The following is a 27,950-nucleotide window of genomic DNA, read 5'->3' as shown; positions in this document are numbered from 1 at the left end:
ATTTTAATAATTGTCAAATACCGGATTACAAAAAAAAATGTACCTACTATTCTCAAGACTGGCAACTAAAATCACTAGGTTTGACAGTTTTAAATTAAAATAACTGTCTTTTCTCTTCTAATTACATTAGTAAGAAAAAGATGCGAATACTCAAAAAATTAGTTGCCATCAGAATTAATAGCATTGTAGCGATAAAATTATCACGTCAGTTTCCAATAATCTGATTGATCAAAGCACACACGTCTCCGCTCTAATGGACAGGCACCCTTACGTCTATTGAGTTGGCAAAAAATGAGAATAAGCCTTTCAATAACCGTAGTCCGTTTTATGATCAAAATAGAACTTTTCACTATAACATTGATATATAAAAATCAAAGATATACCACCACGCTACCGCCCTTTCGTTAAAAAGCGGCTAAATCCCAAAAAGTAGTTTCGGAGTTATCACCAAAGAACATGGGAATTTAAAAAAAATATATTTAATAATGTAGAAAAACAGATTTTATTTTTATTTATTATTATATATTGCACGTACATACACAGGAAAGTAATATAAGATATGATAATAGAAGAAAGACACTTTACAGAAGAATGCAAAGGTGGTCTTAATAATACTGTTCTGTTACTGATGTTTCTAAAAAGTATGCTACATAGGACGAAACTAAAATCTTATTCCTATGTAGTAGACTTTTTTTTAGGAAAATCAGTTTTTCAAAATTTTAATGTTTTTTCGGCGAATTCAAACACTACTTTTTTGGAGTTAACTGCTTATTAGCACGTCATAACGGTCCCAAATTAATAAAAGTAAATCTAGAACTCATCATTGCTTTTTAACCGACTTCTAAAAAGGAGGTGGTTCTCAATTCGGCCTGTTTCTTTTTTATTAAGCATGATTGTCGCCAAGTGCAAGCCTATGTCGTACTAAAATAAAAGGTGTGCATTCATTTTTCAAAGCTTTGACCAGATTGCCAAATTTCATCAAAAGTGAAGTTAAAAGACTCTTAAAAATCAAAAGCGAGCTCAAAATTTTTCTGCAGACAAGATTTTCAAACAGTAAAAAAAATACGCAAGCGCAGCGAGCTATACATTTTTCGACAATCTATGATACATACTTCAGTTATCTATGATTTTTTTATATCAATGTTTTTAATCACACTGCGTAACTTAGAGGGTGTGAGTGAGGGAATGTAGTCTAGAAGGGTGGTGGGGCGGGGATTTTGGTGCCTAGCTTCATGGGTCCCTGTCCGCGCGCGCTGCGCCTAGCTTCCATCTCTCTCTGACGTTGCAGCTTTCTCTCTTCTCGCTTACGACGTAGTTCGTCCATTTTGGATGCGTTGTTTTCTGTGAAGTATAGCAAAGGGTGTAAACTGTAATTAGAACGAGGACAAAATATGATAGTATAGTACGCGACAGGTCGAGATAGAAATCGGGGGTGGGACGCCCCGCACACCCGCACAGTAGTGCGGGATAGCACGAGTGACGTGCGGGTGTGCGGGGTGTTCTCCAGCCTCATACCCTGTCCCTATCTCGACCCGTCGTGTACTATACTGATCATTACTAAAGGTCAACGAACGTTGCGTAGATAAGTGCCGCAAGGTCAATGCCGCGTCGTAGGCGGGGCCATTGATCCCGAGTTTTGCATTGCGAGTTTGGAAAACGAACAAGCGAATGTAACAATCGAATAGTTATTTTTGAACAATTGAACTTTCGATATTCGACTTTCGATTTTTACTCGAATGTTTTTTGTGAAGACGAATAAATCAACAATCGATTGTTCGATTGTTTTGTCGATTTATCATTCGAGTGTTGTTTGTTTTTGCAATCGCTACTTCGTGTGCGAGTCCGCACTCGCACTTGACCCGTATTTACTCAAGAAAGTCATAGTACCGTCCGCGTTCTCCTCGATGGGCTCAAACTCGCCGTCCTCCCAGCCGCCGAGCGAGTCGTTGCTGTTCTGATGCGTCGCCGGCCTGTGCTCGGCGCGCTGCGTGCCGAGCAGCGTGCCGCGGACCACTGTTGCGTTCGCGTTGTTAACGTTTGGTTCCACCCATGTTGAGTTGTTCCACGTTTCTGACGGACTCGCTAGTTCTGCTTCCGCTGCCTGTAACAAAAATTTGGTATAAGTCCCACAAATTGCTATTGCGCTGGAACCATGTCTCATTAACATCGAAATGACGCCATTTTGACGTCAGCCGAAATAAAAATATACCATCAGCTCGAAACTTCAGTCTAGTGCTGACGTCACTAAAATGGCGGTCACGCGCATTAGCATTTTGCGGGACTTATAACAGCTATAGGATTGGCTCGAGGATTGTCAGAAATTCATAAAATGTTTAATACCACTGGTAAGGTCAGAGAACTGATTTTAAGGGTGGACTATTAATAAAATCGAATGAATAGAACAATTCCAACAATCGATTGTCGATTTATACGCCTTCATAAAAACAATCGAATTAAAATCGACTATTAATTGTTAAGTCTACATATTCGTCGCGCGCGGTCTAGAACGAATAAATTAAAAATCTAAATCAACACTAAAGGGATTCAATTTTTTTTGGAAAAACATAGAATTCCCCACGGGATTTAAAAAAAACACCTTTCGGGCTAACCATTCGGGTTCATGCGAATGTGAACGAAAGAAAAACGTTTATTTCTTAAATGAATCTAACAATCGAACAATCGATCTATCGATTATAGATTTTTTTTCGATTGTTTTTTGGGAAAATCGATTGTTAAATTTTTCGATTGTCCGTGTTTTCTAAAGTGAACATACCGGCTGCTCCTGTAACGTTCCCCACTCGTCGTTGTCCCACTCGTCCTCGCACAGCGCGGCCAGCCCGGGCGTCGCCTGCGCGCTGCCGCTACTGCCGGGAGATTTCGCACTAGCCGCTGTGGTACCTAAATGATAATAAACCCCAATGATAGCCCCACCTAAATCAATTCCACCCTCACCATCCGGCGGGGTGATTACGTAAAACGTTGCAGTAGCGACAGCAACGCGACAGCAGTAGCAATGCGACGGTTCATTTGCTGTCTCTCTTCTTCTTCTTATTTTGCTTTGTGGCTATTGCTGTCTCTCTCTAGCCGCTGTTTCGTTTGACAGCAATGATCGCGAGATTTACGCCTGTCGCGAGATACGTCATCACCCCGCTGGAGTATAAAGTCTGTTCGCTTAGATACAGTCGCCCTCTGTGTCGCGCCGCGTTAGCACGTGTCGAATCTTGTCAAAAGCGCTGACATTAAAAGCCATCGCGTGCGGCGGTACACCCACAGGAGAATTTGGCATCCGCCATTTTTCATTAAAAATTTTAAAAATCAAAATGCGCTTTTTCATTAAAAAATTTAAAAATCAAAATCTTGTCAAAAGCGCTGACATTAAAAGCCATCGCGTGCGGCGGTACAACCACAGGAGAATTTGGCATCTGCCATTTTTCATTAAAAATTTAAAAAATCAAAATGCGCTTTATTCCATACTAATATTATAAATGCGAAAATGTGTCTTTCTGTTTGTTTGTCTGCTAGCTTTTCACGGCTTAACCGTACAACCGATTTTGACGAAATTTGGTACAGAGGCAGCTTGCGACCCGGGGAAGGACATAGGCTACTTTTTATCTCGGAAAATTTAAGAGTTCCCACAGGATTTTTAAAAAACCTAAATCCACGCGTACAAAGTCGCGGGCATCAGCTAGTGTACTATAAGTATAACTGATAATGTCTTCGGACAAATCCTTCGTATAAATTATGATCGAACTTCATTTACAGGTAAGTTCGTTTAATCATTAACTTTATGCGCTTTAATATGAGGGCTGAAAAAGTTGCAGTGCACCCAGCAGTCAGGGCTTGTTTTTTAAATTACTTTTTAGTGACTGACTGACTGATCTATCAACGCACAACTCAAACTACTGGACGGATCGGGCTGAAATTTGGCGTGCAAACTGCAAATAGCTATTATGGCGTAGCCGTAGGCATCCGCTAAGAAAGGATTTTTGAAAATTCAACCCCTAGTTCACGCGGAAGAAGTCGCAAGCATAAGCTAGTTTGTATAGATAAATTCATACCAGCACTGGAGTCTATTTCTCCCCACGCCGTCATGTCCCAGTGCTCAGGATCATAGTCTGAGGCGGACTCGCTGTGCTCCAGTGACGTCATCGACGTGACCGATGACGTCGTTGTGGACATACTGCTCGACGACGGTTGCTCTGGAAAATTGAAAATGTATGATCTTTTAAGGATTTGGCACCCGAAGGGTACTGAAAGGGACCTTATTGCTAAGCCTCCGTCGAAGCGTCGTAATTATAGGTCGGTCGGCTATCTTGGCGCGTGGTGAAAATCGGAACTAGCGTTGCCGTCAAGTCAAGTGTTCTTTGTTCTCCAACAACCGCGGCCGATATAACCGCGAGGTTGGTGGGGCCATGGGAGGTGGGGCCATGGGAGGTGGTGGGTTGTTCTCTTACCTAGCGAGCCCGGTTTGGACAGTACAGACTTCGGCGCGTGTTGCACCCTCGCGGTGTCGGAATGCGAGCGGTAGAACTTTGCCGTGACGGCGGTGACCGCCCAGCCCGCCCACGTCGCGGCCGCGTTACTTAGAGATGGCGTTGTGTGTCTGTGAGTGTGTGTACTCTTACCTAGCGAGCCCGGTTTGGACAGTACAGACTTCGGCGCGTGTTGCACCCTCGCGGTGTCGGAATGCGAGCGGTAGAACTTTGCCGTGACGGCGGTGACCGCCCAGCCCGCCCACGTCGCGGCCGCGTTACTTAGAGATGGCGTTGTGTGTCTGTGAGTGTGTGTACTCTTACCTAGCGAGCCCGGTTTGGACAGTACAGACTTCGGCGCGTGTTGCACCCTCGCGGTGTCGGAATGCGAGCGGTAGAACTTTGCCGTGACGGCGGTGACCGCCCAGCCCGCCCACGTCGCGGCCGCGTTACTTAGAGATGGCGTTGTGTGTCTGTGAGTGTGTGTACTCTTACCTAGCGAGCCCGGTTTGGACAGTACAGACTTCGGCGCGTGTTGCACCCTCGCGGTGTCGGAATGCGAGCGGTAGAACTTTGCCGTGACGGCGGTGACCGCCCAGCCCGCCCACGTCGCGGCCGCGTTACTTAGAGATGGCGTTGTGTGTCTGTGAGTGTGTGTACTCTTACCTAGCGAGCCCGGTTTGGACAGTACAGACTTCGGCGCGTGTTGCACCCTCGCGGTGTCGGAATGCGAGCGGTAGAACTTTGCCGTGACGGCGGTGACCGCCCAGCCCGCCCACGTCGCGGCCGCGTTACTTAGAGATGGCGTTGTGTGTCTGTGAGTGTGTGTACTCTTACCTAGCGAGCCCGGTTTGGACAGTACAGACTTCGGCGCGTGTTGCACCCTCGCGGTGTCGGAATGCGAGCGGTAGAACTTTGCCGTGACGGCGGTGACCGCCCAGCCCGCCCACGTCGCGGCCGCGTTACTTAGAGATGGCGTTGTGTGTCTGTGAGTGTGTGTACTCTTACCTAGCGAGCCCGGTTTGGACAGTACAGACTTCGGCGCGTGTTGCACCCTCGCGGTGTCGGAATGCGAGCGGTAGAACTTTGCCGTGACGGCGGTGACCGCCCAGCCCGCCCACGTCGCGGCCGCGTTACTTAGAGATGGCGTTGTGTGTCTGTGAGTGTGTGTACTCTTACCTAGCGAGCCCGGTTTGGACAGTACAGACTTCGGCGCGTGTTGCACCCTCGCGGTGTCGGAATGCGAGCGGTAGAACTTTGCCGTGACGGCGGTGACCGCCCAGCCCGCCCACGTCGCGGCCGCGTTACTTAGAGATGGCGTTGTGTGTCTGTGAGTGTGTGTACTCTTACCTAGCGAGCCCGGTTTGGACAGTACAGACTTCGGCGCGTGTTGCACCCTCGCGGTGTCGGAATGCGAGCGGTAGAACTTTGCCGTAACGGCGGTGACCGCCCAGCCCGCCCACGTCGCGGCCGCGTTACTTAGAGATGGCGTTGTGTGTCTGTGAGTGTGTGTACTCTTACCTAGCGAGCCCGGTTTGGACAGTACAGACTTCGGCGCGTGTTGCACCCTCGCGGTGTCGGAATGCGAGCGGTAGAACTTTGCCGTGACGGCGGTGACCGCCCAGCCCGCCCACGTCGCGGCCGCGTTACTTAGAGATGGCGTTGTGTGTCTGTGAGTGTGTGTACTCTTACCTAGCGAGCCCGGTTTGGACAGTACAGACTTCGGCGCGTGTTGCACCCTCGCGGTGTCGGAATGCGAGCGGTAGAACTTTGCCGTGACGGCGGTGACCGCCCAGCCCGCCCACGTCGCGGCCGCGTTACTTAGAGATGGCGTTGTGTGTCTGTGAGTGTGTGTACTCTTACCTAGCGAGCCCGGTTTGGACAGTACAGACTTCGGCGCGTGTTGCACCCTCGCGGTGTCGGAATGCGAGCGGTAGAACTTTGCCGTGACGGCGGTGACCGCCCAGCCCGCCCACGTCGCGGCCGCGTTACTTAGAGATGGCGTTGTGTGTCTGTGAGTGTGTGTACTCTTACCTAGCGAGCCCGGTTTGGACAGTACAGACTTCGGCGCGTGTTGCACCCTCGCGGTGTCGGAATGCGAGCGGTAGAACTTTGCCGTGACGGCGGTGACCGCCCAGCCCGCCCACGTCGCGGCCGCGTTACTTAGAGATGGCGTTGTGTGTCTGTGAGTGTGTGTACTCTTACCTAGCGAGCCCGGTTTGGACAGTACAGACTTCGGCGCGTGTTGCACCCTCGCGGTGTCGGAATGCGAGCGGTAGAACTTTGCCGTGACGGCGGTGACCGCCCAGCCCGCCCACGTCGCGGCCGCGTTACTTAGAGATGGCGTTGTGTGTCTGTGAGTGTGTGTACTCTTACCTAGCGAGCCCGGTTTGGACAGTACAGACTTCGGCGCGTGTTGCACCCTCGCGGTGTCGGAATGCGAGCGGTAGAACTTTGCCGTGACGGCGGTGACCGCCCAGCCCGCCCACGTCGCGGCCGCGTTACTTAGAGATGGCGTTGTGTGTCTGTGAGTGTGTGTACTCTTACCTAGCGAGCCCGGTTTGGACAGTACAGACTTCGGCGCGTGTTGCACCCTCGCGGTGTCGGAATGCGAGCGGTAGAACTTTGCCGTGACGGCGGTGACCGCCCAGCCCGCCCACGTCGCGGCCGCGTTACTTAGAGATGGCGTTGTGTGTCTGTGAGTGTGTGTACTCTTACCTAGCGAGCCCGGTTTGGACAGTACAGACTTCGGCGCGTGTTGCACCCTCGCGGTGTCGGAATGCGAGCGGTAGAACTTTGCCGTGACGGCGGTGACCGCCCAGCCCGCCCACGTCGCGGCCGCGTTACTTAGAGATGGCGTTGTGTGTCTGTGAGTGTGTGTACTCTTACCTAGCGAGCCCGGTTTGGACAGTACAGACTTCGGCGCGTGTTGCACCCTCGCGGTGTCGGAATGCGAGCGGTAGAACTTTGCCGTGACGGCGGTGACCGCCCAGCCCGCCCACGTCGCGGCCGCGTTACTTAGAGATGGCGTTGCTGTGTGGACGTCCGCCTCTGCAATATTGAAGTAGAGAGGCGTTGTTTTGGAGTGAAGTATCGCTTCTTCTTGAGTACTCTCAAGAAGAAAAAAAACTGAGTTACTAGTCAGTTTTTTTTTCGTAAGCCGTACTAAAGCAATGGTACAGTAGCAGGCAAGAAATATTGTACATCGAACTTTAGAATGAGATTTCGGCTTTGTAGAGCGTTGTCTCTGCCACTCATACCTATGTGACGTTTTGTCTGTCTCATCAGTCTCTTCTAGTTTCTTCAGAACTTCAAGTTTCCATAACGTAAGTACCGCATTTTGCACAGTTTGGAAGTTGGGAACAAAAATAATTAAGATACAGTGCGACAAGGCTATCTTGGCGTCAAGTGTCCCCGTTTGAATATTCGAATCCTTTGTACTCCAATAGCGCCGCCGTGTCAATGTCATTCAAGTGCCAAGAGAGCCTTGTCGCACTGTAATGCATTCCCACTATCCAACCTGGCAGAGGTTGGAAGATGACACATAAAGTTCCCAACTTCCGACCTAGGTTCGAAAGCTAGGTTGGAAGATGGGAATAAGTCAATGTAAGAGACAAAAAGTACAAAGTCAACTTACCCATTCCTTCTTTCAGACTGGGGTCTTCTGATACTTTTTCTAACTTTCCAAGAAATCCTTTTATGGGAATAAGTCAATGTAAGAGACAAAAAGTACAAAGTCAACATACCCATTCCTTTTTTCAGACTGGGGTCTTCTGATACTTTTTCTAACTTTCCGAGAAATCTTTTTATGGGAATAAGTCAATGTAAGAGACAAAAAGTACAAAGTCAACATACCCATTCCTTCTTTCAGACTGGGGTCTTCTGATACTTTTTCTAACTTTCCGAGAAATCTTTTTATGGGAATAAGTCAATGTAAGAGACAAAAAGTACAAAGTCAACATACCCATTCCTTCTTTCAGACTGGGGTCTTCTGATACTTTTTCTAACTTTCCGAGAAATCTTTTTATGGGAATAAGTCAATGTAAGAGACAAAAAGTACAAAGTCAACATACCCATTCCTTCTTTCAGACTGGGGTCTTCTGATACTTTCTCTAACTTTCCGAGAAATCTTTTTATGGGAATAAGTCAATGTAAGAGACAAAAAGTACAAAGTCAACATACCCATTCCTTCTTTCAGACTGGGGTCTTCTGATACTTTTTCTAACTTTCCGAGAAATCTTTTTATGGGAATAAGTCAATGTAAGAGACAAAAAGTACAAAGTCGACTTACCCATTCCTTCTTTCAGACTGGGGTCTTCTGATACTTTTTCTAACTTTCCGAGAAATCTTTTTATGGGAATAAGTCAATGTAAGAGACAAAAAGTACAAAGTCGACTTACCCATTCCTTCTTTCAGACTGGGGTCTTCTGATACTTTTTCTAACTTTCCGAGAAATCCTTTTATCGTTCTAAATGCTGCATCTCGAACCTAAAACAATATTTTTGTAAAACGTTTACTGACGCTATAGGTCAACGAACGTTCCAAAAGTAGGCTACTCGGAATCAATGCCGCGTCGTAGGCGGGGCATTGACCCAAGTTTTGCACGCTATACATGGCAGGTTTGAAAAATACTAAATCACTAAAACTACAAAGCTAAGTTTTTGCTAGCGTTCTGGCTACATCCTGTATACTTAGAAATTGTTGGAAAAACTAGGCTCGCTTACTTTTAAGTGGCTCGAAAAGTAACTATCAAAACTTTATTGCATTATGCCGTAAAACTAGTTGTCTATTTTATGCCAGCGAATTTCCCAGTAACTTGCATATAGTCTCAATCGAGCTGGATCGATACAAGTCCAGGATTTTCAGCTATTTTCACATTTCCATTGTTACGGAATGGCTATAAATTGCACATTACCGTACATCTAGCCAGCTATATAGCCCAGCAATTTTTTTGTACCAACTTGTTTCTTCTGAATGTCAGTATCTGCTTTCAAAGGCTATAAAAGTAGCATGCTGCAATATAAGTAGTCAGTCGGCTATATAGCCCAGCAATTTTTATGTACCAAGCTGTACCATATCCGCTTTAAATAGTTACAAAAATTGCATATTGCCGAAAATCTAGCCGGGCAATTTTCCCAGCAATTTTCACGTACCTGTTTCTCTGGATCCGCAGTCAATGGACACAGCGCCGGCAACACTCTGTTAGCCACCTCAGCTAGTAAGAAGTACTGTTGTGTAGCGGCTAGGGCGAGCACGCCGGCTTGCCTGGCCGGTGGAAACGCGTCCCGAGTCGCACGAACGAACGCAGACACTAAGACTTTTTGTCGTATTTGCGGATGTAGGTGTGCTGCTATTTTGCCTAGGCAGACGGTTGTGTTCGTTCTGTGGACAATTGGGTTGTTTTAGAGCGATTGTGCACTGCCGCCGATACGAATCCGGTACAGCAGGCCGATTCAGAACACTTCGATAACATAATTATCGATCGATTCGGTAAGTTGTCGTACGATAAGATGTATTTTCAATTCAGAATAACCGTATCGACAGTAAAGTTGTCGAAACCGAAACCGAATCGAACTTACGTAGATATCGTACGACTACGACTATCAAACGCTATTCACAACAACTTAATCGAATAAGATTATCCGAACGTCCGATAATTTTGGATGATTACTTATCGAAAAAAAAATTCGATACGAGATCGATACCAAATCGTATCGACACGGTATGTTATCGAAGGGTTCTGAATCGCCCTGCAGATTTGTTACCAGTTCGCCGTTTTTGGAGAAATATTAATGTGAATAAGTCTTAATAGTGCTATCCTTTTTCACATAAAGTGTTGTGGAAAGGATAGAACTACTATAGAATTACTAGACTCTTAGATGTAAGATGTGATGTACCTATTTAAGAAGAGATTAAAGATTATAGGCACAATTTAAGAAATAAACGTTTTTATTTCTTTCTTCATTTATTTTCAACTAGCTTATGCTCGCGACTTCGCCCGCGTGGACTTCACAAATTTCAAACCCCTATTTCACCCCCTTAGTGATTGAATTTTCAAAAATCCTTTCTTAGCGGATGCCTACGTCATAATAGCTATCTGCATGCCAAATTTCAGCCAGATCCGTCAAGTAGTTTGAGCTGTGCGTTGATAAGTCAGTCAGTCACTCAGTCACCCTTTCCTTTTATATATTTAGATTATTTTCAATTTAGTGTGATGTTTGAAATTGTCTCAATACTTGCAAAAAATTGGTACAACAATAAATTTATTAATTTCTCTGATTATGGCGTTCGTGTCTATGAACCCGTGCACCCCTTGAGAGAATTAGCCACAGCCGAAGCCTCCCACCATAGACAAGATCCATACCTGATGCCTCCCTGGTCGTCCTTGGACTGCAGCCTGGCGAAGTGGCGCAACACTTCCACGTTGATGTTGTTGTAGTTGAGCTTAGGCGCTAAGTGCACTATCGACTTGACTGTCTGTTCTCTGATTATGGCGTTCGTGTCTAGGAACCCGTGCACCACTTGTGGGAATATTTGGTCGTTTACCTGGGAAATAAATGTGGTAAATAAACTTTATTAGTTCTACGCACAGGTTCTACGATACCACCGCGATTAAATATCGTCGCAAATATTTTGTCCGGTGGAAGGCTTCGGCCGTGGCTGGTTACCACCCTACCGGCAAACCGTGCCGCCAAGCGATTAAGCGCTCCAGTACGCTGCCGTGTAGAAACCAAACGGGTGTGGGTTTGATAAAAACTGCCATACCCCTTCCAGGTTAGCTCGTTTCCATCTTAGACTGCATTATCACTTACCACCAGGTGAGATTGCAGTCAAGAGCTAACTTATATCTGAATTAAAAAAAAAAAATCGCGAGAAGCCGATGGGTTCGAGCAATAGTGTTTCGCCTGATATATAGTTACAGATTAGGCCGATATCGTATTTTCGATATTGGCGCCATATATACGAGTAGATTCAATAACTATATACGGTTTAGCCATTTTTTAAATGACTAATATTCCCCTTTCCTCTCCAACTAAGCGTCAGGCTTGTGCTAGGAGTAGGTACGACAATAGTGCAACGGGCGGGGTTTGAACCGTCGACCTTTCGGTTTTCAGTCCACTCCTTTACCGGTTGAGCTATTGAGGCTCGAGATTGTTCGTGTGTAGTCGTGCGTGTATGCACGACTCAAATTCGCACGAAAACGAATCCAAAGTGCGGTCTTCTAAGGCTGTACCTCCACGAGCGAGTAGGTATATCACAACGAGTCTACTAACATCAACGAGATGACGATTATTCCGCCACGTGGAGGTACAGCCTAGGGTTGAAATGGTATGGTAGGTAGATTCTTACGGTGGAGTTCTGCAGATGGTGTATGAACTGATCCAGCTGCTGCAAGAGACGCGAGCGCGTGGTCCTGTCGTTGGACACGAACAATTTGACCACGCACGGGACTATCTGCTTCTGGTAGTCTTCTTCACTTAACAGCTTGCCTAACTGAAATAAAAATAAATAAAAATCTGTTTTAGAATGCACAGGTGAAGCCCTTTCATATGATACCCCACTTGATATTATAGTTATCTTACTTCAAAAATTGAAAATACTAATTATTAGTTCATGACCACAATTTTATTTTGTGTGATGTTACCACAAATTCACGGTTATCAGATTTTTACCCTAATGTCTGCCAGTCAAATTTTATGATTCTAGGTCAACGGGAAGTGCCCTGTAACCTTCAGGCTGTAGGTTTCTTGACAGACAGACAGACAACAAAGTGATCCTACAAGGGTTCCGTTTTTTCTTTTGAGGTACGGAACCCTAACAATGCATCATTACATATGAAAGCATATAGAAGAACTTTAGAAGTGAAAAATACATTTTGAAGAATCGACACGAGCGAAGCGAGCGCGAAATATTTAAACTTACCTTAAACATAGGTGCTAAAACCGCAGAACCAGCATCACCATAATGAAAAGCCGTGAGTAACTGAGGCAGTATCTTGTGAACACACACCGCCTCAGGAAAGCTGTCTAGATAGCTGCTCAGTGTGGAGAAGAATTTGGCTTTCTCCACTTTGTCCTTGATTTGTATTTCTTCTAGGAAAAGCATTGTATCTATTAGGTCATTCTTGAAGTAGCCACCGAGCTTTCGACATCTGTAACCAATAAGTTCGACTTATTGAAATTAAAAAAAATATACAGGTTGGGTTGGGCTTAGAAACGGTGGGTTGGGCTTAGATACAGGATGGGTTGGGCTTAGATACAGGATGGGTTGGGCTTAGATACAGGGTGGGTTGGGCTTAGATACAGGGTGGGTTGGGCTTAGATACAGTTGTTTGAAGATCTAATACAGTTTGTTTGAATAAGGGTCTCTATTATTACTTTACCTTGTAATAATATCGGCTGGGTTGGGCCTAGACGCAGGGTTGGCGCTGACTAGCTCACAGTACAGCGTACACAGTTGTTTTGGGATCTTGTCCACAGTTTTGAGCGCGGGTTGGTTGGACAGCGGGCCGTTGAAAGCCTCCCAGATCAGGCAGCCCAGACCCCACATGTCTGTTGAACTGTTGACACATTTATTTACCGTTTTACAGAGTATCAAAATCTATATTACATTTATATATTATATCTACATAGTTCGTAAAACCGACAGACGTTGGGGTCCCAAGGTGCTGGAATGGCGACCTCGCACCGGAAGACGCAGAGTTGGAAGACCCCCCACTAGGTGGACGGACGACATCAGACGAGTCGCAGGGAGCCGCTGGATTCAGGCGGCGCAAGACCGTGGCGTGTGGAAGTCTCTACAAGAGACCTGTATAGGCGTTTGAAATTTGTGAGGGGTACTTCTAATTCATGCCAATCAAGTCACGCGGACGAAGTCGCGAGCACAAGCTGTCGCATATATGATGACAAGCTGATGCCCGGGACTTCGCGTGGAATTAGGTTTTTTAAAAATCCCTTTTTATCCCTTTTTTTCCCTATATAAAAAGTAGCCTATGTCACTCTCCAGGCCACGTCAAGCCGTTGCACCGTTGCGACGTGATTAAAGGACAAACCAACAAACAAACACACTTTCGCATTTATAATAAGGGTACTGATTCAAGTAAGTTGTTCAATCAATTTGTGTGATAAAAACCAATCAATGGTCAATGACTCTGGCCTGAATTAGAAACAATTAGGACTTGTTACTTGTTACTATCAAAGCCAACCATGATTTATCTAATGACAATGACTCATCTTCCTATATGGACTAAGAGTTAGCGCGTGCCAGACCTTCGTTATTTTATAAAAGCTGAAAGTTTATCTGCGTATTGTTTCCAACACTAAGAGAAACGTTCGTTTGGATCATGGTGGCTTTGGGAGATAACAGGTAATAAAGGTGTAAAAAATCTTACGTCAAAGTGTAAAGTCTAATTTTTAAGTTTTCTTCAGAATAGTACTAATTAGAAATCATGTCATGCATTGCTAGAGACTTAGTATCATGGCAACCCTCTGCCATACACCCTTAAAGTTTAAGGTTAAAGGTGTCTGGCAGGGGGTTGCCACGACACTAAGGCCTGGCAATGCATGACGTGACTTCTAATACTATTCAGAAGAAAATTTAAAAAAAAAATTACTTTTTACTTTGAAGTTAGATTTTTACACCTTTATTACCTCTCAAAGTCAACATTATTCAAACAAACGTTCCTCCCAAGTGTTGGGGACAATACGCAGATAAACTTTCAGCTTTTATAAAATCACGAAGGACTGGCACGCATTGGCTCTCTTTCTAATAGTGTTGTAACTATTAAGATATAAAAATATTTTTTTGGATTGAAACTTTGGTGTGTCGTCAGTCAAGACTCACATTAATTATTGATAAATTAATTTAATCAAGTAAAAGTATAAAATAGCAACTGACTCTTAACATACGTTGTCTTTGCTAAGACATATGTTTGAGCTCATTCCAAAACACATTTTCAGTCCAAGGTAATCTTTTTTACCTACTAAGTATAACTTTTAAACTATTCCTGTAAAAATAAAATTCGTTATTTCAAAATATACATAACATGATTATTTCTATTTATAATTAAAAAAAATCATTCATGGACAAAATTAGATTTTTTTTTAATGTAACAAATAGATGCAGCTTTTCCGGAATCTCCTAGCAGGTCTCAATACTAATGTTTGATGATATTTCAGAATCCAGTAACTTATAGTTAGTCCCATACAGAACAGTAATCTTACCATTTAGTAACAGACTTCAATTTGCTAGGATCCTTCTTCTCAGGCGGATCATATATCTCTAAAGCAGGTAATATCTTAATAGGTAAGGGATTGTTGGTGTCCTGTCCGTGCGCAGTGAGGAACTCAAACCCGCCCAGCTTCCACTCACCGGCGAGGGTGACAAATACAGAGTAAAGGCACACATTGTTATGTTTCACGTTGCCATCATTGTTAAAGAATGATAATGCTCTCTGTAACAAATAAAAAAAATCTCTACTAATACAGGGTGTAACCAGAACGCAGGCAAAAACGAAGACAGGTGATAGTACTGCTGCTTGATTGCGGTAGAATGACAGCTACATATTATGATACAATGTCATCATCGCAATTACCTCTGAATGTTTGACACTAGCTCATAAATGGCTACAATGCATTATTGCAACAAGAATCGCACAAATTCAGCCAATCACAACAATGGCGATTGTAATAATGATTGATGCGGGTTTTACGAAATTGACCTACTGATGATCATTGATATGATACCACAAAAAAACCACGAAAAAATAATCTTATATTTAGTGAAATTTTGGTTTCCACACAGCATCATACCAGAACGTTAAATCGCTTAGCGGCACGGCTTTGCCAGTAGGGTGGTAACTAGCCACGGCCGAAGCCTCCCACCAGATTGCCACCACACATACCACATTAGTATCTACACTGCACCCGTGTGAAGCCGGGGTGGGTCACTAGTCTTGAATAAAATGAATACAACTTACAGTAATTTGGAATATTCCCCACGCAAGGAACAGATCCCGCTGTTGGCCGTCCAGCGTCATATTCTCTATGTGTATCGCTAAAGGCTCAACATATTCTGTGGCTACATATAAAAATTTCTCAGTTTCACAGCTATCTAAATAATGTAAAAGGCTTGGGTGTCGCATAGTCTTCAGTTTCTTCAACGAGGCTTTAGCTATATCGAATAGTGTCTCAGAGTTTTTAGTTACGTCGAATAAAAATATGGATACTTCATCTTGGGTACCCCTTTTCTTGCCTTTGTGCAAAGTCCACACACTTCTGTCTTCCAAACCTGGTACAGGGTCCCCTACTTCGTAAGGAAAGTCCTTAGTAGGATCCCGTGAGAAGAAAGACCACATATTGGATACGTTTAGCTAACTACACAGTACAACTATTTACACTTCATTCTCTTCACCATTGTGCATGGTACACGTATTTTCTGATATTTTCATAATACAAAAACTTTTAAACCTTGTATATCGATTTATTAAAAACGTACACTTAATAGGACAATTAGAGAGCGAAATTTAAAAGCATTATTACTAATTTATTACGTTTAATCTATTTTTCTTTGTAAATACGACGACGACGGTGCAGTAAACTGTGGCAGTAAATATCTGTGAATTTACAATTCACGAATGACATTTGTTACAGTCTACAGACGAATAATAATAATAATAAACTATAAAAATTCATAGTCTGTTTTACTGCTGGGTTCTAAGTTCTATTGAAGTGAACAATGCTGTAACTTGTAAATAAAATACGTATGTGTGTATATACCTACTTTTTAAATGAAATAACGAATTTTAAGCAAGTTAGTTAACCGTTTTTAAATTATTGTCGTATATTTGTAATGGCATTGGATAAAATTCAATTTTTTTTCGTGTTTCAGTTTTATGAGCACTTTATGACGGTATAAAAATTAACAATGAATGCTATTAGCAACGCAACAATAGTAATCGAAAGTTTAATAATATCTGTGAAGTTTCGTAATATAAGCACTTTCTATTATCTGTCCGCTCACCGCTGTCACCTGTCACTTGTTAGTGCTTGTTAGTGTCAAAGTGTCAAAATCGGTTGTTTTAGGTTATGTTATTATTTTTTGAACTCGAAAATTAGAATTTATTTTTCGTAAGTCCCTAAATCCAATAAATAAGAATTTTCGCTCTAATTTACCGCTAAGCAAAATGTCAAAGTCCGTAGCTCGGTTAAAATCCATGAAAAAAGTGGCGGACAAAATAGACCATTCCTCGAAGTTGAGAACCGATGTTCCCGCTGGAATGGCTGCGCCTGGGCCACCACTGGGTCCTATGCTTGGTCAGGTATGTTTGATCTCCATTATATTATCACCACAGCAAGTAAGTAAACTTTAGTCGCTGCCAAATTGCCATTGAAGCAAAATATCTTCATTGAAGTCATTATAGTATTATAGTATGTCTTTTTTGCACTTTCATGAATCAAATTTTATTACATAGTAGTCGGGTGATAGTGATAATACTTACGTATGGCTAGCGCGGCAAACTATGGCTATCCTTCTCATTCTGAGAGATTAGTTACCTATTTCTTTTAGCGCAACATCAATGTAGCAGCGTTCTGCAAGGATTTCAATGAACGCACCGCGAACATAAAACCCGGCATACCTCTGCCGACCCGCGTTAAGGTCAACCTGGACAGGTCTTACCAACTTGTGATACACCAACCTCCTGCGTCATACTTCTTGAAGCAGGCTGCTGGAATCAACCGAGGGGCCATGGAACCAGGTTATTACTTTATTCCTAGATTGTAAGGTCTGTTTATTTAATTTTTCAACCTAATAATATTATATACAAAGCATTAAGGCCAAAGACACGGGTCTGCCCGCGAAATTCAAATTTAATTTGGTTTTTCACAATTTGTAAACAAATGCGACAAAGTGGACTTTTGGCATTCAAAATTCGCCCCTAGCAATATCATCTTCACAGGTTTATATAAAAAAATTTACTTGAAAGTGTCCAGTTTAAGAAATTAGTAAAAATAATGACTAATTTGTGAGTAGCTCACGTCAAACTCATTATTTGCCATTTTTAGGATTCTTTACTCAAAGAGACCTAGAATCATGAAATTTGGTAGGTAATTTGGTAATATCAGGTAATTTGGTAGGTAGGTCTTCTTAAGGGGAAAAATCCGAAAACTGAATTTATGGTTACATCACAAAAAAAAAAATTAAAATGCAGTCACGAATAAATAAATAACAGTATTTTCAACTTTCAAAGTAAGATAATATACCAAGTGGGGTATCATAATAATGAAAGGGCCTTACCTTTCTAAAACAGATTTTTATTTATTTTTATACATAATAGTTTTTGATGTATCATGCAAAATGTCGAAAAAATACGACTGTAGTACGAAACCCTCAGTGCGTGAATCTTACCCGCACTTGGCTGGTTTTTTTTATTTAATAAAAAATATTCAAATGCTCATAAACACTTTCATTTCAGTAAGAGAAACCAGTGGCAGAATAACCCTGAAGCACCTATATGAAATAGCCAAAATAAAGTCTCAAGACCCAACCTTGGAATGGAAACCTTTGAAAGAGATCTGCACAATGCTTATAGCTACAGCAAGAACTTGTGGTATTGAAGTTGTGAAGGAGCTGGATCCAAAGGTAACGCGTTCAATATAACAATGTGTTGAGGAAGCCTCGACACTGCAGTGCGTCGGCCTTGAAAAGCTAGCAGACAGACAGACACACTTTCGCATTTATAATATTAGTATGGATTGGATCACGTGCCCAAATAGCTCAGCCTGAATGATGGCAAAAGGTTTTAGGCAGGTACAGTACGTGGCCGAAAGTAATGTACATCGGCCTTTAGAATGACATTTCGGCTTTGTAGAGCGTTGTCTGTCACTCACACCTATATGACGTTTTGTCGGTCTCAACGACAGAGACAGTGCTCTACAAATCCGCTATGTCCTTCTAAAGGTCGATGTACATTACTTTCGGCCGCGTACTGTAGGTAGGTATAATACTTCTTAGGTTAAATTTTTAATTATTTAAAGAATATTGTACTTCTTATTTTCAGGAATATGGTGAATTTCTCAACCAAAGGAAAGCTACTGTGGAAGAACAAAAGAAACTGCTACAAGAGAAGAGAGAAGCGAAAATGTTACGAACTGCCTAATTTTATGACAATGTACCTATTTAGATTAGATGTAAATAAATTATAGATACCTACTTAAAATGTTAATTTCGTTATAAAAAATTCCATTAACTAGTCTTTCTAAATAAACGAAGAAAATGTGGCTAATTCTGGTTGTACACAATTTCTAAACTAAAATGACAGGTCTAAATATATTGCTATCCCTTTTTAATGGTCCCTATGGAAAAGGATAGCACTAGATTTAGATCTGTGATTTTAGTTTAGAGAATGGCGTCGATTAAGACGTGAGTATCCATATCTTTTTCTGTTTAATATTGTTAAAAAAGGACGGAAAATGAATTTTAAATTTAAATACTCCAAATTTCAGTGCACTCTACAAAATATTGAAACAATAGGCTCACGACTGGCACCTACAGTCGAGGTTTGACAGTTCTAAATTATGACCTTAAGTAGGTACTAGAGAATGCCCGCGGCTTCGTCCGCGTGGATTTAGTTTTTAAAAATCCCGTGGGAACTCTTTGTTTTTCCGGGATGTAAGCTATCTCTGCACCAAATTTCGTCAAAATCGGTTGAGCCGTGAAAAGCTAGCAGACAGACAGACACACTTTCGCATTTATAATATTAGTATGGATTACATTTGATAGGAAAAATATGACTGAATACCTACTTTAAAATTTAGTTGCGCTCTGAATCAGTACCAATAATTAGCTACTAACTACTGACAGACCGGTCAATATACGACTCAAATTGTTGAGGTCTAGAAAGAGAAATTCGAAAAATTCGGATCTTCAAAAAACCTAAAACCAAGTGGGAGAAGCAGCTGGAAAAATCTAGTTCAAAATAAAACACTATACAATTTAAAGAAAAGTGTATTCGAACAAAACGGACGCTTTTTCAATAATAATTAAACTTAAAATTAACTTTTCTACGTTATAAGTAGATATCTCAATTAAAATTTGTATCTACCCATTTTACATTTATGACATAGGTATGTACCAGGTAGATACCAACATTTACTAAACTACAGAATTAAAATAATCACAACACCCAATAAACTTTTTTATACATCAACAAATTAGCACCTAAGTTATAGCAAATTTTCTAAACAAGTGATTTTTTTAAAAGTAGTAAGTAGGTTTGTACGGGATTATATAAAACATTCATATTTACGACGACCTAGCTATTTATTAAGAAGTACTCAAGAGTAAGACACCAGGATTATTCACTATTACTATTACTAAATTGATCTGCGATATTATTTTTTATTAGCTGACTCTTAATATGTTACCTATGTATTTTTACATTTTTCAAGAGTACCAAATCCAATTATCTCTAAAAACTAAACAAATCTAAAATTATTACATTAAGACCTGTCAATTTTACTATATTGATAGGTTTAAAATTGCTCTTGATTTAAATTTAGTTTAGAGATTAGAGAAGGTTCAATGTATACAACCAAATAAGAATTGCTATTCTTATTGTGAATTCATATACATAGGTACCTACTTATAGTCCGTACAAAATGAGAACCATATGAGAACTCACTCGCTAATTTAACTCTGTGTCAACTGTGATGTCAAGAGTGCGGTTCACTTATAATTGTAGGTACTAATCGTTGACATATCATAGAGTTAAAAGGGCAAGTGAGATGACATTTCTACTCATTATACCTAAGTTTCGTGATACAGACGTCGACTAATTTTGACAGGATTATTACTAAACCTAAATAACTTTTTAATTTAGTTTAATCCTAAATGACATGAACTTTTGGTTAATTTTATCTGTTTATGTAATAATTATGGACACTTAGGTATTTAAAAAATATTCTATTATTTACTGGCCCTTCTTAATTACAAAATAAAATAATTAATATAAGTAATAAGTAGAATTCTTTAAACATATTTGCAGTTTTACATAAGAACGCCTCTATTATCCTATATTTTATCACATCACCCAGTCTATCAAGAAGATCTAAGATAAGCTTAAACTTAGCCAGTTTCAATAGAACCAACTTTTTATAAAACTTTATGCTGTTCCGGAACTAAACTAAACGCGGTCTCTAGTCCGTATAAAATGAAGCCTCATGCGCCATTTTAACTCTATATGTCAACTGTCATGCCAAAAGTACGGCTGCGCGATTGCGGGAGAATGACAGCTACAATGTCACGATCGCAATCACCTCTGATTGGTTGACGCTCGCTCACTATTGGCTACAATGCATTGTTGCAACAAGAATCGCACAAATTCAGCCAATCAGAACAATTGAGATTGTAATAATGATTGATGCAGGTTTCCCGCAATCGAGGTGCTGTTCACCTTTGAAATAAGGACTGAAATCGTACTTTTGACATGCAATTTGACACATAAAGATAAAACGGCGCGTGAGGAGTAAAATTTTACGCGTTATAGGTATTTTTAATATAAAAGTATAGAAACTTCCATAACCATTAGTCTTTAGACAATGTGGCTAATTCCTTTGTACACAATCTCTAAACTAAACTAAAATATCACGTCTAAATCTATTGCTATCCCTTTCATAATGTTGCTTGCGGAAAAGGAAAGCACTAGATTTAGACCTGTTAATTTAGTTTAGTTTAGAGATTGTGTACTAGAGAATCGGCCCCAATGTGCTATTAACACGCCTTGCTTACAGTAATTTCTATTGAAACTGATTAATAATTACAAAATCAGACACTAAAGCTAAGTATAAAAATAACTCTATAATTGTTTAAACCAACTATTCTACGGATACAATAATAAGAAGATAAAAAAATAAAACTTTTAACATTTCTAAGTTCATAGCATAAGTCATAACTAGGCTTGTTTACTATATGCCCACTCTTTAGCTAAGAGTTAACTTTAGCGTCGATATTTCTAAGGATATAGTAATATACATAGTTTTTCGTAATATAAAATGTCTATTTAAAGCTTAAGTAAAGCGTGAAGTATGTTCACAAAAGTTTAAATAGCGTAAAATTTAATAAGGAACAGAATATCACTGAATATTTTTCATGAGGTATTAAGATTAAAAAGTAACTAGGTAATTTTTTTTCTTGGTACCTAATCAAATATCAATTATTACTTATTTTTCTTGTATTCATTAAATATTAGACTAACCAACAAAGAAAATGGATCCAAGATGGTTTTCATTATTTTTTAATCAGCAACTGAAAATATTATTTGTACAATAGAAAATTGTATAATATACAAAGGCGTTACCCCCTCACATTACGCCACTGTTTCATATAAATGACTGATTGAAAAAAATGCTATAAGACAAGCCATCACATGCCGCATTAGCATGCGACAGGTAATTTCACGGTACACTTGTACCAAATCGTTCATTAAAAAACTGATATATATCTACAAAAAACTCATAGATATAGACAAACTCATTTATCAACCGGAAGAAAATAGCGAAATATTATGTTCTGATTAACGTGACATGGCAATTTCCAAATGAACATTCATAATTACTAAAGCACTTTACCTAAGTTGACAGGCTAATCATCTATCAATCATATTTTTATATTTATTTTTTCCCAGTTTAAAAATTATATCAAAATTTGAAATTCTTTCATTGAAATAAAAGATATATATATATATCAAGATATGAGTTATTAAATAAATACACATTTTATACACTTTGTACTGTAGGTAAATTAATCAGTTTTGTACTTTGCATTTGGTAAGATTTTTGAATTTATACATAATATGTAAAGTCACACAATTATAGTATAACTTTCTAAGAACTTCCGAATTACGTTAATATCAAAAGTTCTTTGGTGCTTTTACACAAGTTTAAAAAATTATAACACATTTTTCATTTCATATTATGATATTAGAGTGTAGACTCTTACTGGTTTCAGTAAGTATAAAACTTTCTTACATTTTTTGTCATAAAACGACAAAACAAAATATTTTTTTTTGCAATGTAAACATATTTTTTTTCACCTAACAATAGAAAACATTTTAAATTTTGTGAGCACTAAAAAAAAATAAGAACAAAAGCAATGCGATTCGAAGTCATTCACTTCAGTTGTCACCACATTAAAAATATCGTGGTAAAAAAACGGTCATGTTGACAAAAATATATGCAATCGTAAATAATAAGAAGTGCGTTCAAAATTTTGAAAGGAATGCATTAGCACATATAGGATTTATAAATAAACTTGGCAGATCCAAGACGTCGCGCTGTCACAATAAACATTATTTACAATAATTTGTATGTTCGTGGTAAACAACCACTTCTCCACAACCTTTAGAACACGACAAAATAAATTATTACCTACCTACACTAATTTTAGTTTGTAGCTCTAGTGCTAACTCAGTTTGACATAAACCTCTTAAACTAATTTCAATAGACAGCTCTAAAACATCGATGCTCTAAAAGTAATGTCCTATAGGAGAGGTTTACCTAGTGCGCTCCCCATATGAAAGTAGTTTGGCTCTCATTTGAATAATTAACCAATCAAACTCAATGAAGTTTTATACACGTTCTAGAAAATCCTTGAGCCCTTGTAATTTTTAATCTAATATTTTAACGAAAATCAGTTAATACCATTATATTGAGAGGTACAATCCGTACAAAATGACTTCTGACGCGGCATTTTAACTCTGTGAGTCAACCGTTATGTCAAAAATACGGTTTACCTTTAAAATAAGGACTAACATCGTACTTTTGACACAAAGTTAAAATATCGCGTGAGAAGTCATTTTTTACGCATTAGGATACTATTTTTATTCTTATAAAATCTAAGGTAAGCTTAAAAAACGATGTGTTGTTTTTAACCTCTTCAAATTTTTTGTAATTTGTTTAAACTAGTCGCATACGTTGATGGTACCATGTCAGAAACCTTCAACCAAGTGCTAACAACAAATGTATAAAGTTTCAACTCCCGATGCGCATAGAATACGAACGCATAAACATGAATTCTTACATAATAAAAAGTATATAAAACATAGGCAAGCGACAAAGAACAAATTATAGAAACGTTCAAAGATTTCCACGACTCATTGCGTGCGACGCGACCATAGCATTTAAATTCATTTGTTTGTTTTGTCGCCTGTCATTCCACACTAAGCCATCGCTTTAAATACGACAAGGGCGTGCGATTAATCCGTAGCCACCAAGGCTATTCACCTATCATTTCCCACATTATGTTCCAAGAACCTTCCTACCGTCAACATATTTTCGAGGTTTGTGCGGATCTCTTGAATTTCGGCGAGTTCGGTAGCACCTCCGGTAGTTCTGTCACCTTGTGGATTGTGAAGTCGGGTAAGTCGGACTCCATTTCGTCAGATTGCAATGGAATCCAGACCGTGCCGCCTAATTCGGCTTCTTTACCACCCTGAAAGACAACATTAATCTTTAAAGGCTATTTTACATATTTTTTCAAATATTTCCCCTCCAACTACTTAAACGTAAAGCTTGTTGTAGGAGTAGGGCACAATAGTGCAACGGATGGGGTTTGAACCGGCGACCTTTTGGGTTTCAGTCCGTTGAACTATTGAGGCTGCAGGAGCAACAATATGTGACAATGCGGCATGCCACAAATGAAAACATTAAATTATGCTGCCTCATGCAATTATGCAGCATGACGTGGCAATCTGTTTTACGCAAAGACAACGCCGTGCTATAGAACTGGAATATTGTAGCATGCGGTTTTGAAATTGCTCTAACTAAAACAGCCTTTATACCTACTTAAGGAATACAACCGATAAAATGCCACGCTACAAAATATCATCCTAAAAAATATAAATACCCAACATCTTTGCATTTTCTCGGGTTGAGGCGCATGTTATTAACTTACTAAAATGTTCTACTGCCTTTATTTATCTACCTAACAGCGTTTATGTATGTCAATGTCAATACTAATTGGTTTCATAATTAACTATCTATTATACCTACTAGTGTATAAGTGAGGAATGAGGATACTAGGTGATATAACGATCTTCCGCGTTTGAAAGAAAGAATTACCTAAGTTATATAATATAACAGTCACCGAGTTGCACATTTGAAAAATGTTTACCTTAATATCTGTCTCCAGCTTGTCTCCGACCATGATGCAAGTTCTAGCTTCGACCCCTAAGAGCTTGCAGGCTTCCAGAAATATGTTCTGGTCTGGCTTCTCCCACGGCAGGTCTCCAGAGACCAGCACACAGTCGAAGTACTTCCTCAGGTCAAGACGTTCAATCTTCTGCCACTGGGCTCGAGAGGGCCCGTTCGTGATCAGACCGAGTAGATAATCCTCCCTGTACCACATTTAGCCGGCCCTTTATTGCCAGGCGACGACATGCTGACAATCAGCATGTGACCGCAGGTGGAGTCACGTAATTTGACATCTGACCGTTTCAGCAGTAACGATAACGAGTTGCGTCACAGGTTATCACTAATGTTATCGGGTGTTTTAATGTTGTTGATAAACTTTATTTACGAAAAAATATTGCGTGGCAGATGTTGAATCAGCAGGCCTAGCAATGAGTTGTGATAACTCACATAGCGATTACACTTTGCGATTGTTGTTATTGACTATTTAACTGCGCATTTTGGCTAATAGCCAGATCATCAGCCAATCGGTATTGGCTGGGATCGTCACATTGTACCCGTCATAATATTTTGTTGCTACGGTCACGGTGATCAAAATCTTTGTACGCAATATGTAATAGTTTTACTTAATACTTATTATTACTGTTCAGGTCTCAATTTACGTGATAGCACCAGTACAAGAAATAAAAATGACCTCGCACACTCTTTCTCAATCTGGTATAATTTTTTACCGTGCGAGAACATTAAAAAAATAGGCATGATAAAAAACCAATTCACATATAATTTATTTAAACGTATTATAAATTATACGTAAATACACACTTAATAACTAATGCTAAGTTGACAATGTATGAAAATCACTTTCGAAAATAGCAATTCTGGTCAACATAACATAACTTATCAATATAAAATGGAGATATTTTTAACAAAATAAAACACTGATTAATATTGAAAAAAAATCTGATATGTTTTTAAACATGTTTTAATCATAAGCCAATCTAAGTAATTTTGATACCTGTCGACTCATACGCACCACGTGACACGTCTACCTCACTCGACACCCGAAACTTGAATGACTAATGAGCGCAATTGAGTACATAAATAATTATGCCTCCTACCCTCATATGTGGTGTTATGTATGAAGCGATACATATACTACACAATTTTATTTTGAAACTGTAATATTTATAAATTAATGTAAAGTGAATTTATGGTTAAAATTACCTCCACAGTTCATACTTATTAAAATTGTTGAGGCAACAATTATTACCTTCTCGGTGCACTCCCTCATATATTATAAATACAATTCAAACCTAAGTGTTGCGCACGCGGCGCCCAGAGTTTAGTCACTCCTTGAGCAACAACTGAACTGTTGAAAAACAAGTCATTTTATTAGCAAACATGCGTTTCAAGCCAGCCCAAATACATTAGCAGAGGTAAACTTCGCAAAAAAAACCGTAATTTTTCTCAAAACCTTTTTTATTAACATTCTCTAAAAAAAATTTTGTTTTAGAGACCGACTTAAAAGAAATTGTTATATATAATTTCGCCGATATCTTTTTTCATCTTTACATATGATTTGTCTTTACCTCTACAAAACTTTGGGGCTGACTTTCATGACATGAAAGTTTCAAAAAAATTCAGTAGATCTAAACATTGTAACTCGTACACAGTATTATGTGGCATGCATGCATCCAAATGATTGAAGGATGGTAGCTGACAAGCGAACTCAAAATTAGAAATGTCAATGAACATGAGAATTTGAAAAATTATTTATTACGATGGTCTTTTCGAGTCACCACATAACACCATGCAGACACCAATAAAGTTGTTCTAAGATTACATTTTATGTGTCTATTTTGAAGATCTGCCAAATGGAGATACAATTGTTTTGCAATTGTTCTGCATAGGTATAGCATACAAAAATCTCACAACATCTTTTTCATGTGTATAAAAGGCAATCGCTTTGGCTATTAACATTTATATATTTTTAAATCAGCCATCTTATGAATCCTCAAAGTAATTGCCCCGCTTAAAATACTTTTTGTTACATCATGGAGAAATATTTTCCCAAATATTATTGAGTGGGAACGCGTGAAACATAAGGAAGGTGATATTAAATATTTCTGCATAATATAAAATTGATATTGTACTGGATGTAGACATACCTCAAAGTTTCTAATAGATGTATTACATCGGGAGTCAATGCTAAATAATGAAACCTTAATTTTAGCCATTCGGCTGATATATTTTCTGGAACAATACAAAGTGCGTCATATAAGTAAAACTAGCTTATGCTCGCGACTTCGTCCGCGTGGACTACACAAATTTCAAACCCCTATTTCACCCCGTTAGGGGTTGAATTTTCAAAAATCCTTTCTTAGCGGATGCTTACGTCTTAATAGCTATCTGCATGCCAAATTTCAGCTCGATCCGTCCAGTAGTTTATTTGAGCCGTGCGTCGATAGATCAGTCAGTCAGTCAGTCACCTTTTCCTTTTATATATTTAGACTATTAACTAATTAAGTATAGTACGCGGCAGAAAGTAATGTACATCGGCCATTAGAATGACATTTCGGCTTTGTAGAGCGTTGTCCCTGTCGCTCATACCTATGTGCCGTTTTGTGGGTCTCAACGACAGAGACAATGCTCTACAATTCTGCTATCTCCTAAAGGTCGATGTACGCGGCAGAAACTGAATTTGCTGAAATCCACAGTTTAAATCCCGACCAATTCAAAATAAGTTAAAATGAATACAGTTTTTAGCGTACGTCCCATAAAACTATTGAAAAAGTTACTGAAGATAAAATGCTGTCTTTAGATGAGATTAACTGGTAAGTTTTTTACGGCTCTTTTTAGTAGAATCTGCTTTCCGAACTAGTGATAAATCTTGACATGTCATCATAAGCGTCTTTAGGTAAACAGGCCATACGTATGGCTACATTAAAAAATTATTTGAGTTCACGCATTCGTAGAAATGGCATGACGTAAGTTGTTATGACGAATGTAAGACGAAAAGCCTACGCAATAATGTGAGTTGTAAACAATGCCTGCTCCAAAACGTGTTTATTACGAACCAATTAGTTAGTACCTATAGGAAAATTAAATCTGTTACGTACTGGAAATTACCTACCTAGGTAATATTTTTCGTTTTGGGGAAACCTGAAGCTCAAAATGACTGTAAAAACGACACCTATGTTTCCTGTTATTAGTAGGTACCTACCTAAGTATCTATTTCGTTTACTAAACAATAAATAATCCTTGACCTTTTTCAATCCTGATCCAATCTAAA

The 27,950-nt window shown here is 40.0% G+C and overlaps 3 protein-coding genes across 3 annotated transcripts; 1 reads left to right on the top strand and 2 right to left on the bottom strand.

Moving 5' to 3' along the window:
* Positions 1-5: 5 nt before the first annotated feature.
* Positions 6-16,064, bottom strand: yata (N-terminal kinase-like protein yata). Its single transcript, XM_034978129.2, has 13 exons — positions 15,451-16,064; positions 14,696-14,925; positions 12,856-13,032; positions 12,396-12,624; positions 11,823-11,966; positions 10,837-11,018; positions 9,626-9,854; positions 8,873-8,960; positions 7,362-7,523; positions 4,059-4,199; positions 2,774-2,898; positions 1,888-2,101; positions 6-1,341 (listed from the first exon to the last, which is right to left on the bottom strand). The coding sequence occupies exons 1-13, from the start codon at positions 15,826-15,828 to the stop codon at positions 1,193-1,195; spliced, it is 2,448 nt and encodes an 815-aa protein (XP_034834020.1). The 5' UTR covers positions 15,829-16,064; the 3' UTR covers positions 6-1,192.
* A 461-nt stretch (positions 16,065-16,525) lies between these two features.
* On the top strand, positions 16,526-18,679 carry mRpL11 (mitochondrial ribosomal protein L11). The gene is made up of 4 exons (XM_034978134.2): positions 16,526-16,791; positions 17,040-17,229; positions 17,947-18,113; positions 18,532-18,679. The coding sequence occupies exons 1-4, from the start codon at positions 16,657-16,659 to the stop codon at positions 18,628-18,630; spliced, it is 591 nt and encodes a 196-aa protein (XP_034834025.1). The 5' UTR covers positions 16,526-16,656; the 3' UTR covers positions 18,631-18,679.
* Positions 18,680-19,462: 783 nt separating this feature from the next.
* Positions 19,463-26,773, bottom strand: LOC117990662 (N-acylneuraminate-9-phosphatase). Its single transcript, XM_034978131.2, has 2 exons — positions 24,642-26,773; positions 19,463-23,960 (listed from the first exon to the last, which is right to left on the bottom strand). The coding sequence occupies exons 1-2, from the start codon at positions 24,873-24,875 to the stop codon at positions 23,793-23,795; spliced, it is 402 nt and encodes a 133-aa protein (XP_034834022.2). The 5' UTR covers positions 24,876-26,773; the 3' UTR covers positions 19,463-23,792.
* Between the last annotated feature and the right edge of the window lie 1,177 nt (positions 26,774-27,950).

The sequence above is a fragment of the Maniola hyperantus genome, chromosome 18 (assembly GCF_902806685.2).
Source record: "Maniola hyperantus chromosome 18, iAphHyp1.2, whole genome shotgun sequence".
Classification (NCBI taxonomy): domain Eukaryota; kingdom Metazoa; phylum Arthropoda; class Insecta; order Lepidoptera; family Nymphalidae; genus Maniola; species Maniola hyperantus.
This window is presented reverse-complemented; position numbering and strand designations above follow the sequence as displayed.

Coding starts and splice junctions, on each gene's coding strand:
- yata (XM_034978129.2), bottom strand. CDS start 15,828: ATGTGGTCTTTCTTCTCACGGGATCCTACTAAGGACTTTCCTTACGAA. Junction 11,967..12,395: donor TTTTAGCACCTATGTTTAAG/GTAAGTTTAAAT, acceptor TTTTTATTTCAG/TTAGGCAAGCTGTTAAGTGA. Junction 1,342..1,887: donor CATCGAGGAGAACGCGGACG/GTACTATGACTT, acceptor TATACTTCACAG/AAAACAACGCATCCAAAATG.
- LOC117990662 (XM_034978131.2), bottom strand. CDS start 24,875: ATGTGGTACAGGGAGGATTATCTACTCGGTCTGATCACGAACGGGCCC. Junction 23,961..24,641: donor AGCTGGAGACAGATATTAAG/GTAAACATTTTT, acceptor GTTGTCTTTCAG/GGTGGTAAAGAAGCCGAATT.
- mRpL11 (XM_034978134.2), top strand. CDS start 16,657: ATGTCAAAGTCCGTAGCTCGGTTAAAATCCATGAAAAAAGTGGCGGAC. Junction 17,230..17,946: donor CCGAGGGGCCATGGAACCAG/GTTATTACTTTA, acceptor CTTTCATTTCAG/TAAGAGAAACCAGTGGCAGA. Junction 18,114..18,531: donor TGAAGGAGCTGGATCCAAAG/GTAACGCGTTCA, acceptor TCTTATTTTCAG/GAATATGGTGAATTTCTCAA.